The following is a 15,159-nucleotide window of genomic DNA, read 5'->3' on the forward strand; positions in this document are numbered from 1 at the left end:
TACTTCGGTTATGATAATATTACATTTTGACTGTAAAGTTTCAGTTTATAAATTATTTTACCAACTAAAACTACTACAGTTAAGTCAACCTAAGAAATTTGCCTTTCTATTTTCAACAATTTTGCACAAGATTTAATGCAGAAACGCGCATACAATGCATAAACCACTCTAGGTTTATTTTTGCGATTGCCTTGTCATAAAAAATAGAATGATTGAAAAAGAAGCATTTAGTGTGGACTTCTCTTCCTTTATTCGTACAATTTTCTAGAACAATTTTACTAAACATTTTTAGCGACATGTGACGTGCAGTTTGTGGTGTCCTGTGCTGTCGTTAATGGGAGATGTCCGTTGTTATTCTGCGGTTTACATGTTGTAATGTACTATTATATTATTTATTTATGCATGTCTCTGTGCTGAGTGTTCTTGAGTTTGTTTGCACTGTATTCCTGTCACGTAGTGTTGTCATTTTAGCGATATTTTTTAACATTGCCATATAAGCGGGAGGTTTGGCTAGCCATAAAACCAGGTTCAACCCACCATTTTTTCTTCAAATGTCCTGTATCAAGTCAGGAATATGGCAGTTGTTATCAGATAATCCGTTTCTGTGTATGTTGGCGTTTGTTTTTGTTGCAGTTCCGATGTTTTCCTCTTATAGTTGATGTGTTTCCCTCGGTTTTAGTTTCCAACCCGGATTTGTTTTCTCTTAATCGATTTATGACTTTTGAACAGCAGTATACTTCTGTTGCCTTAATTAAGCGTTAATCTGTTAAATATTTATCAAAAACAAAGACGTACATTTAAATTAGAAGAAATATACGCAAAGCATTTCATTTTCTAAAGTAAATAATGTAAAGACAAACAAAATATATCATAAACAATCTATCCAGGAGGACTAAGTTATAGCACAGCATTCTTCCGGATTTCGTCTAAAGTGTAATCTTTCAAAATAACACCATTTTTAAAAACTGGAACAAGAATGTCCTGAAATACAACATATCATAAAAGTGACATATTTGTATGGCAAAATTTAAAATAATGTCAATGCAAACTGATGGTTTTGATGATAGAATAGAGAACGGAAACGGGGACTGCGTCAAAGAGACAACCCGACCAAAGAGTAGAAAACAGTCCAAGGCCACCAATGGGTCTTCAACACGTCGAAATAAACAATTACACAGCAATACACACAGTAAAACTCAGTTTAAAAAAGTCATAGTCCGATGTTACAATAGGTAACCAAAGAAACCAGGCAAAATGACAATGATAAACATAAATTAGCAAAGGACTACTAGCAGTTACTGACATGCCAGCTCCAGTCTTCAATTAAACTGATCGAGAGATCATGTCTTCATCATATGAAAACTAAGCACAATCCCTCTCGTTAGGGGTTTAGTATCATGTAATCAAACATATACAAGAAGAAAACAAAAATCTGTTAAATTTGTTTTACTGGTTTTTTTTTGTTGATGACAACTTGGTTGACTTACAATAATTATCACGGTAAGCTGATTTTAAGATGCATAAGTGAACACAAAATTGATCGAATAACTCAGCATATTAACATAAAAATAGGAGAAGTGGTATGATTGCCAATGAGACAATTATCCTCCTTTGTTCAAATGAAGTGGATATAAGCTATTATAGACAACCGCACGGCCTTAAACAATGAGAAAAACCCGTACTGTATAGTTGGCTATAAAAGCCTTCCACATGAAAAATGTGAAAAAAATTCAAATAAGAAAAATTACGGCCTAATTTATAACAAAAACAAATATGACACACAAGAACCAACGACATTCACTGAACTACAGGCTTCGGACAGGCACATAAATAATGTGGCGGGGTTAAACATGTTTGAGAGCGTTCAACAGCTGTCTACAAATACTTCCATTTAAATATTTATCATAATTACCTTGCTAATGTCGCCTTTACCTTCTTCTATTGTTTTATATTTTCCATTTTCATATTTAAGAGTAAGACGACCCTTTTTACTCGTTTTACCAGTATCATCAACTGGATTTTTGAAAACATTTCTCTATGATAGAAAAGAACATCTTAATCAGTTCAAAGGGAAGTAATCCATTATAAAAAATCGAAAATCAGTATCAGATGTCATAAAAGAAGTAAATTAATTTTGATGAAAAGTTATCAATCAACTGTTCAAAAGTAGAAATTTATTTGCTTTAAAAATATCTTAAATTTAATATTCTTGCTCCCAAAATCATGTTACTTGAATATTGCTTACATATAGTTTTATTATACAATGTTTTGTAAACGTTTATGAGACAACAACACATTATGTTTATATATATGAGTTTGCTCTGCTTTATTTCTCTTCATTGTTTATAGATACTAAGGGGAAATAAAAAAAAATCATCAATCTAAAAAAAGTTGAAACTTCACGGCTAAAAAACAAAGAGTTCACTTATCATCATCGATAAAAAAAAACTATGGTACTCTGGTTTGTAATTTCTGATTCACCGTTGACAACCGTCGTGTCACCCGTTTGAAATCCGTTGACGAAACATATCCGGTTTCTCACAATAACGGATCTGTATGTGTCTATTGTCATTGCAAAATGTATATGTAGATTTTAAATCGTAAAAGATAATCGAGTATGTAAGTTTGAAATGCCAACATATTCTCTATACTCAGGCATGCAAGTCCTTCAGTGATAGAAAACCTCACAAACATGGAAATAAAATAGCACAAATACAACACACAAAACTAAAACAGAAGCAACACAAACCCATGAAATGTAGAGCTGAAACAATCCGCTACAGAATATTAAGTAGTCCTCCAATAGAGGGACACATCGTGTCGCTCATGGCAAGTAACCATCTACCGATTAGTCGCATTTGTTGATATCAAAATCGTGGAAAAAAGAAAAAAATTTGCGAAATGTGGAACATTTCCATGGCCATCTCTAACAAGTTTATCATGCGATAATGGCGTCCGTTAAGGAAAATAAAACTTTCTAAAAATGACTTCAACTTCACAATTGAGAATGCTACTTCTTCTATGTTAGAAATCATGATAGAAAACACAACCCCTATAACAACTTATCATCTAGGAATTATAAACTCCATATGCAGGTGCGTCTCATATGTCTCTACATAGAAATTGGAAGATTGCATTAGGAAAATGGAAAGCATCTCTTTTGTCGTTAAGTTGGGTCACCGGCCGTATTTGTCAAAGTCCAGATATGAAGCAGACTGAACTGTATATGTTGTATTTTTTATTTCAAGTTAAATTTGATCACTGCGATCATAATAGTCATCAAACTTTAAACTATTTACTGAGTGGAAGTTATCTGTATTACCCTACCAAGCGTTATATTTCTTAGTCAAGTTAAAGGTCATTCTCTTGGCAGCTTAACTGAACAGGATATTGTTTAATTATGTTTTAAGAAAAATTGTAAAGATAGCAAGGATGGCCTTACTGTGCACGTAAAACTAGTTTAACCCTCATCACATTATGTGTCTGTACCAAATCAGGCTAAATAGCCCATTGTTGTTTGCTGTTGTTTGTATTTGTTTTTCATTTTTCGACGAGTCGATTAATTCGCGACTTTACGGTATGGTTTACTGTTAATTCACGTTATCCTTTTAATATGTTATTTAACGGTGATTGTAAATTCTTTTCTCTCTTCTTCAGAAGACACAGTTTGCTCATACAAATAAAGAAACAAGTCAGATATGTTTGTTGACTGACAGGAATAAAAACACAGACTGTATACTAGATACTCTAACGATCATTTACTATCTAGACAATTTTTCGTTAAACACAATTAAACAATATCCTGTCTGGTGAACTCAATTTTGGTCTTGCCATCCATGATGAGTTATTACTATTTACTACACCTTTTTTGTTGGCGTCTTTGTTATATTGATATGCATTTTTGTTTGATTTTTTTAGTCAGCTGTATTGTATGTCTATGGTGTATGTTTATATGAATATGGCAGTTGTTTTTCACATGTTCCGTTGATTGATAGCGTTTGATTTTGTACGTTTTTATGGGCTTCCTTTGGAGTTCAGTATTTTTGTTATACTTTTTTACTTCAAGTTGTTTCGGAGAATATCTTTGTAAAAGTTAACGACCGACAAAGGACGACGACGGACGCCAATATCATGTGATTGCAAAAGCTCACATGGCCTTTTATGCTCAGTGACATAAAAACTAGATATATAAAAATAAGTAGATATGGTTTGATTGCCAATTAGACAACTACCTGCCATAATGAACTCTAATTTATGTCAGCGTACGGCCTTTAAGAATGCGAAAAAGCAATGCCGTAAAGTAAACTATAAATGGTCCCTGGATGACAAAATGCGAAAAAATTCAAAAGAGATATTCTTAAAACAGTAAACGAAAATCAAATATGGTAGACAGCAACCAAAGACGTCCACTGAAATTATAAATTATTCGAAACATCTAATCCATCTTCGTAAAACTTAAACTTGATCTGTGTGTCGCCATTGTACATTAATGTGAGAAAAAATCAGTTCCAAATCAACAAAAATTACCACCAAAGTCAAGACAAGTAAATTATTATTAAAATTTTAACTCGCAGGGTATTAATTCCAACAAAAGGTAGTCCAACGAAATAAAATTCTAATTTAATCTGTACGTTATCATATTTCACAAATGTACCGAAAGACAAATTCATTGAAGCCATAACGAAATAAACCCAGACAACTGTTAGATGTCAAAAGACGAATGGAAAGACATGGGCAACACTATTTCCCCACGCCAATAACAAGAATAAAAATGTAAATTTATAATAACAAAACTTAACAATTATAAAAAAAATCCTGAATAGTAGGAACGTTTGACACGTAATAAAAACAAAAGATATGGTAAAATTGTCAAAGAAACAACGATTGTGAATATAATGTACAAAAGAAATACATCAAGAAAATTATATATATTCGATTGAACATGAGTTTTTATTAACCATTGGCTTACCTCTTCTCCATTTACAACAGCAAAACTACATTTGAAAGCACATTTCTGAGTATCCCTGTCTACTTGTTGCAAGAGAGCACCACCACTCCCAAACACTACGTTGTCTGCGCTCCATCTATTTTTCTTCATGTTTTCTAAAACTGCACCTAATGTTTCATAGCTGACCCCATCTGCTTGAATGACTCTTAAATATGGAGGTAATAGTTTGAATCCCTTTGTATTTATTGTTGTATTGTAATATTTCCCTAAAATATCCAACACCTGAAAGAAGTCATAATTGATTGATGCAGCAGACAAAGGCTATATCGTAACACATTAAATAGTAAATAGATGATATAAAACGGTTGTTTGATTATGGTTAGCTTTTAATTAATTTGGCATATATAATACTAAATAAGTACGTTCTGCTTACGGAAGGAAAGATTGGAAATTGAGACAGCCGCTGCAAACGAGGGTTTGTGAGAAAAATAGATTGCCTTTAAAAGACAGACTACGACTTTTTAAAGAAACTGTCATTCATAATGCAATGAGTATTGCAACTTCCTTACACAATGCATCGGATTAAGAGTCAAATTCCGATCTCATTTGACATGTGTACGTATTTATGCATTCCGCACAACCAAAATATCCACAATGGACGACCATTGTAGTGGTCGCACCTTTCAGTCGGAAAACATGGGCCACTTCTACAACCTTTGGTACTTTCGGGTTGATAACAAAATATGATAAAAGGAAAATAAATTATTAGGGGATGGCGGTTCAAGTTGATGGAATAGGATATACAAGGTCATGTTTTTCTCTTACTGTAAATAACGTTATACACTAAATCCATTGGATGTAAGATATGTACTAATTGATATTTTAGTCTTAGATACATGATTTTTTTATTAGTTGTTATTGGCTTTCAACTAGCTGTTAGTAACCGCACGTACTCTCAATTCAGTACTTTGTGTCTTTTTTGTTGTTAGAGATGTATAAATATCCTGCCACGTCCGGTCTGTGTTTTTTTTTCTGCTCTGTATCGATCTGATGAGTTAAGCCCTTTTCGATTGATTTTTATAGTTTGTTCTTAGGTTGTGCTGTAACACCACTGTCCAAGGTTAGGGGAAGGTTGAGCTCTCACGACATGTTTAACCCCGTCACATTCTGTATGTGCCTGTCCGAAGTCAGGAGCCTGTAGTTTAGTGGTTGTCGTTGGTTCATGTCTATCATATTTGTTTCTCGTAAATTGTTTTGTTATAAATTATGCCGTTAGTTTTCTCAATTAAATTTCATATTTTCCTTTCGGAGCCTTTTGTAGCAGACTATACTGTATGGGTTTTTCTCATTGTTGAAGTCCGTACGGATGCCTATAATTGCTTTTATTTACTTCATTTAAATTTTTGTGGATAGTTCTCATTGGTTATCATACTGCATCTCCTTATTTTTATATGGAGAACGAAATCTGATTTCCACAGGGAGTATATTGAAAATGAAGGAGGGAGGGAAAACTGAGCTCTAACGGTCTCAAATGAGCCTACTCTTCGTGAATGATGACATATGTGTCTTTTTCGTGCAGCAGCTTGGTACGTTCATAACACGGACAAACCATTTACTTCCCTCCAGAAGGCTGTGATGCGTGTTTAATAAATCCTGTTAAATCGTGGACACTACTTGGGGGACAGAACAATGGGTCGATCCAATTAGCAGACAAAGTTTGTTTCAATTTCTATAAACCATTTGTTAAATTCCAATTGTTGAGTATAACTCAGTAGATTAACATTGTAATTTATAAAAATTCCCTTCATTTATTGTGTTTGATTCTCCTCTAGCAACGTTTTTTTGTTATTCTAACTCTTCATTGTTATTATGTTTACAATGCTTGGATTACCTTTACAACAACATCTGGAGGATAACCACTATCAGGACGAACCACTAATGTCCCTTCCCCTCTCTTGCTTCTACTAGATCTTTTAGTTCCTGTCCCCAAACTTTGTCACAAACTCTCCACATATCATAACTGTCACCAACACACGATACTATCCCTTCTGGGAATTGTTTTAACATATTCCTAAACGCATCTGTTTCGCCATCTTTTCCCCATGTTGTTATTGTACTGAACAAACATACGTGGAGATATTAAAGTATATTACAACAAATCAACTGGTATCGCAGTTTACCAACACATTCAATGATTGACGTAAAACTACATGTAAACTATTGTGTTTTGTTTTGTTTTGTGAGAAAATTTGTTTGGCTTTATGAGCTGTTCAAGCATAGGTAAAAAAGAAAACAAAGAAAGAAAAAAAAAAAACATTCCTACCTTTGCATTATTGTGTGAATTCTTTTACGTAAAGCATCTTGTATTATCGTTAATAGTGAGCTTAGTAACCCTGGTCGAACAATTTTTAAATTAAAAAAAATGCTACCGTTAATATACTGCATGTAGATTGCAACTCTGTGTTGTAGTAAAAAATATTGCAAAGTTGCTTTGGGGTACTACTTTCTTAATTAACATATCAGGATGTTAATGATTTACGCTTTTTTTTATCGTTCACGTACTACCTCTTCATAAATATTTACACAAAAAATAATCAACTTATTAAACCAGTTTAATCTTGTCATTTGTAATATGTTACGAAAGCTGAGAAATGAAATATAAAAAAGCTGAGTTAAAAGGTTCAGCTTATGCAAGAACGTCATTAGAGCACATCAGTAGAACAGAAATATTATTATAAACTGGTGGATGTTGATATCAATTTACAAATTATATACACGTCAACTAAGCAACAACCCAACAACACAAATGATATCTCAGTCGTTGTAATATTCATACCATCATTTTGTATTATTTAAGTAAAATGGATTTACATACCTGTGCTCTGCAGCAGGTACAGAAAACCCCGCCATGTCACACCCATAGTAGATTCTTGCTGTCATCAAAGCACAAAGTGTATCAGACCCTAGGAAATGCACCAAATGTGCACAGCCTCCAATACCAGCTGTCTGCAGAAAATAAATCACTAATAATTTCCGCCATTTAAGTTATTCTAGTAAATTACGATTAATCAGGTAAATTGTAAATTAAACCATGTACCACATATCCAAAAGCTGACAAAAACTTTCCTATAAAAAGATTTAAGATTAGTTTCATAGAGTTATATAGTATATCATACATCGTAAATTATATATCATCATATATACATATAATGACGAAGCATGGCTTTTTCTTTTATAATACTGTTCAAAGACTAAATTTTCGGCTTTTGAATTTCTAGTCTCGCTTATATCTGATGAAAGCTGTGCGCTCGGAGATCGTTATCACATGTCTTTCTAAACTTATTCGGTACTGGTACAGACAAACCTCAAGTCATCAAGACTCTCATATGCAAAAAAACCCAGTGCTTTTGAACTGACATAAATAACATGATACATTTTAATTTCTAGTTCACAAATTAAAGAAACTTGACTAAACATGTACTAAATCTTATATTTGGACGTTAAAAACAAAGGCTAGTATAGGGATAGTGCCACCTTTACTGCCTGTTATTACCTACACATCAACTTATTTAGGATCGAAAAGTGGCCTCTTGTACAGCTAAATTTCTAAAGCAAGTCAAAATACCTTCGTTTTAAAGTGGCAGTCTTAATGACTCGTTCTCTTTTCCGGTCATCCAAATTTGTAGGATCTGCTTTTTGAATGTATTGCTATTTAGTTTGTGTTTTACCTAAACGTTAAGCAATCAATCAATTTAAAAAACACATGTTTTGGTACGGAAATCACTATCGTATTATGTTCATTTGTCATATATAAATTCCATTCCTTCTGACACAACCTACTATATTTCAATATAAAAATAAGGCGATGTTGTGTCATTGCGAATGAGACACCAATCCACAAGAGACAAAATGACGTAGATAACAGCAACTGTAGATCATCGTACGCCCATCAACAATGAGTAACAACCATACAAGAATACCATAAATTACGTTATAAAAGGCCCCGGTATGCCAAAATATAAATCAATCCAAACGATAAAATAAAAAGGCTTGATGTATGTACAAATCAATAAACGAAAAAAAAAATGAAAACAATGCCTGGCAAACACTGAATATGGCGGGGATTAAACACGTTTACGAGCACTCAACCCTCTAAACTTGGCAATGGGATAACAACACAACAAAATATCAGACTGTTAAAACCAGTTGAAAAAGGATTGTTGATGCCACAAAGCACATAAAACAACCAAAACATTACTAAAGACACATCGTACCGATCTAAGAGTTCTTGCATCTACTAAAAGCTAGATTTAAGTCAATTACAACTAATGAATAAATCATGTCCACAGACTGAATACCAATATGACACATTCAAAAGATTTAGTGTAAAGACGCCATTAAATTCTGAGCAAAACATGACCTTATGCAATGCGAAAATATGAGTATCTACAGACTGCATAACAGTAAGCGTCCATAACCGTACAGGAATACATATTTAGTTATGTTTTTATTTATTAATAACAAAATCAAAGTTAGTATCGATAAAAACATTGTTCCTAAGATCTTATTACAGTATTTTGAATGTTTTAAATTTCAGATTTATCCACAGAAAACACGTACAAAACATAAGGAAACCGGTAAAATTTCACAATATTTTTATAGAAACGTTTTCTTACCTCGAATGAGGATGATCCTCTGAAGCCGAAGTCCGATAATTTAAATGGTAAGCCATCTAGGTTATCAGCGGTTTCTCTCATGTATTTAGTAATCAGATCTTTTTGATATAGAGAACTTGTTGCTACGGTCATGGGATACCATGCTTGAACTAAGTATGACTGGAAAAAGTTTCACATTTTTAAAATGTATTTAGTCCTCAGCTTTATGCAAGCATTGAAAATATCCAATTTAATGCTGTGTTATTGTTTTCTTAATAGGTGCTTTCATAAATTCGATTTTCATTATCACATAGTCCGTTTTTATGTATGTTGGCGTTTGTTTTTGTAGCAGTTAAGTGTTTCAATTGTTCCGGTTTGTTTCCTCTTATAGTTGATGTGTTCCCCTCAGTTTTGGTTTGTGACCCGGATTTGTTTCAGTTACCAATGACTATTGAACAGCGGTATACTACTATTGCCTTTATTCATTATGTATATTAAAGATATGACAGGTAAATATGTCACACTTAATTTGTTTTACTTATTGTTGTATTTTAGTGACAGAACTGAAATCTTTGTTTTGTTTCTCGTCCACTTTTACAGATTATCCCTAAACATGTAGACGCTGTAAGGAGGGAGTATTAAATTAATTTATTTTAAAATTTTGTAGTAATAATCTCATTAGAAAAGTTTTTCTTTTTTTGGCTATAGAAGGGAGCCATATTTGATACAGTAGTGGTTGGTGGAAATTGTACACCAGTTTGGAATGTTTTAACGATGTTAAAGACGAAACTTGTTTACGTTGTAAGAATATAAAACCCATTTTTTTTTACTAGCACATATTATGGTAGATTTTGACAGTGCTATTTCATAAGTTAACAGTCAACAGTAAATCATTTCACCGCAGCTGGATACATCATTATAAATTCGAGCCGACCAGTTGTTGCTCTATATCAGCTGGATATATCATTTTAAATCCAATAACTTAACGACTAGGCAGCAAATGCAAACTAAATAGTCTGTGACCGACCGTAGGGACGCGATCCCACAAACAAGATATAAAGATATTATCACGGCACCGGCGAATCAAGTATTATTTTTGATAACCCGTAATATATAAAGCGAAAATTTGTGTTGCAGTTTTTCTTTACATGATATATCAGAATATTCATCTAGTTTGTCAAAAAGAATCGTTTCATATTTTTTTTCTATTGAAATAAAAAGTACATTTAACTTTACTTTTATATCATTTCTTGCTTTTTTTTATCGGGTTATCTTTTTTGTTTTTAGTAACATCGGAAATGGAAATTGTTTCTAGGTAGACACTTAAAGAGTTATTCTGCAAAAGTTATATTCACAATTTCTTCAGGGCAGGTGAAATAAAAATATATATGTACTTTATCCAATTTCTATCTCCAGGCAAATAATATAACGATTTTTTAAAAGTTAGCGATTAATTCAATGTCGTAATAGATTTGTTATTTAGCTTTAACACGACTGCGTCTGGACTGTTGATTGAAATGATTGCTTTTTGCCTATTACATTATCAATAATATTACCTCAAAATAATTAGTTAACCAAAAACAATTTGGATCTGTATTTTCCACAGTAAACAACACATTTTTGGTTTGTATATTTAGTCCTTCTGGCACAGCTTTTATTAACAAAGGGAGATAACCATTATGTTTCTGAAATAGTAACCAGACTTACTTAGAACTGTAGCATTCTAACTAAATTAAAAAGAACAATACCATAGCAATTGTGTGAGCAATAAGAAGACGAAACTAATTTATCACTGATATTACAATATAACATTAGTGCATGCAATCGAAATCACATTTCAACAATACAAAAACAATATATCGAGGCATAACAAAATATTTATTAAATAACTGACCTGAAATGATGTGTGAATATGGATAAACATTATACATATAGTTTTACATGTTTTATCTGTATGGAAAGTTATACCTCTAAAATATAATTCCATCCTTCTTCATTAAATATATCGAGACCAAAATGACTGTTACATATATCCTTAGCTTCTTCTATTTTCTCTTTTGTTACGACCTGACCTGTTAGGAAACGTTTTAACAAATATTGCAGACCAAAGAATGTTGTTGTTGGATATTTCCCACCTCTGCTCTCAAAGTACGAATATACTAGTGTAGTATTCGGAGGGTACTGACGATAGTGTGTAACCTATAAAATATCAAATATTCGTAGATATATAAAAACAGGCCTTTGTTGACTGGATTATCTCTACCCTTTATTTCCTGGATACAGGGCAATGATACGTACTTATATGGTACATCATTAGTAGTGCTAAATAATTGTATATTATAGTAGTGTTAAACAATCATATATGACAGTAGTGTTAATCAATTACATATTAATGAATAAATTCTTTCAGATCGAACGAGCACTTGCATTTTAACCAGTGTGCTGTTCCACCGATATATTGGTGATATTGTAGTTTTTCATCAATATATCGACTCGTGTGCATATGTTACAGTGAATTTGTAAAATCAAAGATTTTATAAAATAAGGAATTTTGTAAAATCCCTGAAATAATTATTGATTTTGTAAAATCCTTAACAGTTTGAGTAATTTTGTAAAAAATTGTTAGGAATTTTGAAAAAATCATTGAAAATATTGCTAGGGATTTTATAAAATCTCTAATTAGAAGATTAAACTAAATATCTGAAATGTATTTTTGTTAATATAGATAGACCATTATTTTTTTAATGTATTCATTTGATAGACATAACTCATTTATACCATTTTTAAATGTCTTGAATGAAAGCTATATATGCAGATATACCGGCTACAATTTACATTATAAATTTAGGTGACATCTGCTGTTACATAACTGTTCTGGTTCACCTGATTTTTACGCCTCCAAATTGAAGAATGTCATACCTTTACATTATCAATAATACTAAACAAAATTAACTTTTTATTTGATTTTGAACCTAAAAGTTGAGAAAATATAGAAAATTAGTTATCCATTTCAGATGGCATGGATGTATATCCCATTATCTTAGATATAACCAAATCAATTAAAGCATGAAAAAATAGTCAAGGACACATACTTTTGCCCTGTAAGTTCTCTGTCAATTGAAATGCAGGTCCAATACGAAGGTTGTTTTACAAACAATCTGTTGTCATTTCTTTTTTCGTGGAAAGGAATCACTGTTTATTTGAAGCATATTAGAAAATGCCACTTATTTGATTATTGTATTTCCTTTTTACTGATCATGAAAAATCTACAATGATAATATTTGTTTCCAGGGTTTGAGTTAGAATAATGTCCCCGTGTAGGCTGACATGTCTTCCTTCAATATTATCATATGAACAATCACATATATACTCAAGCCTAGCATGTAGGTCAAGCCAAACCAGGGTTCATATTCACATCACATTAATATATTCCCGTCTGGAAGTTGTTTTTCACTTGTTCCGTTGATTGATAGCGTTTGATTTTGTCAGTTTTTATGATTTTTTTTTGAATTTGCCATTGAGTTCGGTATATTTGTTATACTTGTTGATGCTGTCAGACATTCTATCTGTTTCAAAATTTCTTGAGGGACATAATGAATAAACTATATGACATTAAATATCAGACACATCAAAACCTTTATCTGTGTCTCGGGAAAAAGTGAAATTTATTGTAAATGGTGCATGATTTTTTTTTATTGTTGGGCTGTTTTTTTCACAGTAATCAGTATGATAGGTTGGTTCATTAGGCTAATTTTAAAGATGTAAGATATTGTTTACAGTGGTTAGACGTTGGAAGTTAAGAAAACCCCCATAACATATAGTTGAAATGACGACTGCAGTCCACTAACTCGCAGATATAAACCTCATTTTAAAGTGTTGGATAGGGAAAAGGGATAATCACATTAAAACAAGGGGAAACATAACCATGATCTGATATTTCAAATGTTATTCAGTGCACTAGAGTGTATTTAACAATTTATTGGTGTTTCTGAAGTTTAAGCACTGTGTGTGGTTTTTATCGTTCTTTACTATGACATGACACATATAGATGAAAAGCTCACATACATATCCAAATAAAATCAACGTTTCACGCTCTGATTATGTATTCATTCTTATAAATAATCAGATTTGGTGGTAGCGGACATTTGATATTCGGAGATAACTTGGTAGCTGGTAAAACAACAATGTTACATAATTATATTGCACAAAACATCTCGTCTTCATGAGCGTGCTATGTCGCTGTTCACATTTTAATCTTCATCTACAAATTCTCGTTTTGTTGTTTGAAAACGTTTGATTTTGTCAGTTTTTATGGACTTTCCCTTTTTGAATTTACCTTGGAGTTCGCAATTTTTGTTATACTTTTTTTTACACATTTTTACCTTGTATGAATCAGTAACAAGACAAATGTTGTTGGTCCCTGCTGCAGGATGTAACATCATACCTGCCGTCTGAATTTAATTGCTATCAATATTGCTATCAATATATAAAATGAGAGAAGAAATAAATCAAACACGAAGTTACAGGCATACATGATCTGTTTATTTCGTGGTAAGTTCATGACATGGATTAATTAAAATTGCATCACTGTTGACAAAGTCAATAATTGTAATGAACCATAGATGCAATAAAAACAATACTTGCTTGATATTCTACCCCTTTCCAAAAAAACGCTGAATAAAGTGTGCATATACTACTTTACATTCTTAAAATATATCTGAGAATGCCGTCAATAAAACGTTACTCTGAAACAATTTTCATCAAGACGTCTGCTCGTTTGCCCCCTTACCATATAAATGACGCAAAATGGGGTCAAGTTTGATGTGTTTTGTCTATTTTTCTTCAACATATGGCCCCTGTTTGCCTCGATTTCAACCGATCGGAAACTAATCAATGTGGAAATGAAAATAACACTTCATAAATGTGGTGCTTTCAAAGCGTTTTCTTGAATTTACTCTCATTAGGAACGCCGAAATGAACAAAAAGATAGGCATGAAGGAAATACCGGAATATGTGAGGAGCTAAATATAAAAAAAATAAAAATGAAACTGTAGCAAATTTAATCCAAAATCACAAAATTTAAGGACAATACCAGACCATTCAAATGAATTTAAACAGAACAAGTGTGTTAACAAAAGAGAATATAATATTAAGAACTATACTAGCTGCTTGAACACATCAAACTACCACAAAACTAACTATGTGAACTATTTTCTATTTCTATATTCACAGATCAACACAATCCGTGCAACCCGACAAATTCCTTAAACGAGAAGATAACACAAAACGAGCTATCATTTATATTTTTACTTTTAGGGAAATCCTACAGATAAATGTTAGTTAAAGCATTAGAAGTTCATGTAACCAATAAAGGCAACAGTAGTATACCGTTATTCGAAATTCATAAATCGATCGACAAAAAATCAAATCCGGGTTACAAACTAAAACTGAGGGAAACACATCAAATATAAGAGGAAACCAACGACACAACAGAAACTCAACACTAAAATGCAACACACACAGAAACGAACTATAATATAACAATGGCCATTTTCC

The 15,159-nt window shown here is 32.4% G+C and overlaps 1 protein-coding gene across 1 annotated transcript; it reads right to left on the reverse strand.

Moving 5' to 3' along the window:
- Positions 1-517: 517 nt before the first annotated feature.
- On the reverse strand, positions 518-14,081 carry LOC127727213 (nicotinamide phosphoribosyltransferase-like). Its single transcript, XM_052234685.1, is given in 10 exon segments — positions 518-981; positions 1,913-2,035; positions 4,970-5,230; positions 6,840-6,896; positions 6,899-7,064; positions 7,824-7,954; positions 9,625-9,783; positions 11,160-11,288; positions 11,572-11,802; positions 13,986-14,081. Coding segments are annotated over 10 exon segments (1,401 nt in total). The 5' UTR covers positions 14,046-14,081; the 3' UTR covers positions 518-897.
- Positions 14,082-15,159: the final 1,078 nt, after the last annotated feature.

This window comes from Mytilus californianus, unplaced genomic scaffold, assembly GCF_021869535.1.
Source record: "Mytilus californianus isolate M0D057914Y unplaced genomic scaffold, xbMytCali1.0.p SCAF_19, whole genome shotgun sequence".
Lineage (NCBI taxonomy): Eukaryota > Metazoa > Mollusca > Bivalvia > Mytilida > Mytilidae > Mytilus > Mytilus californianus.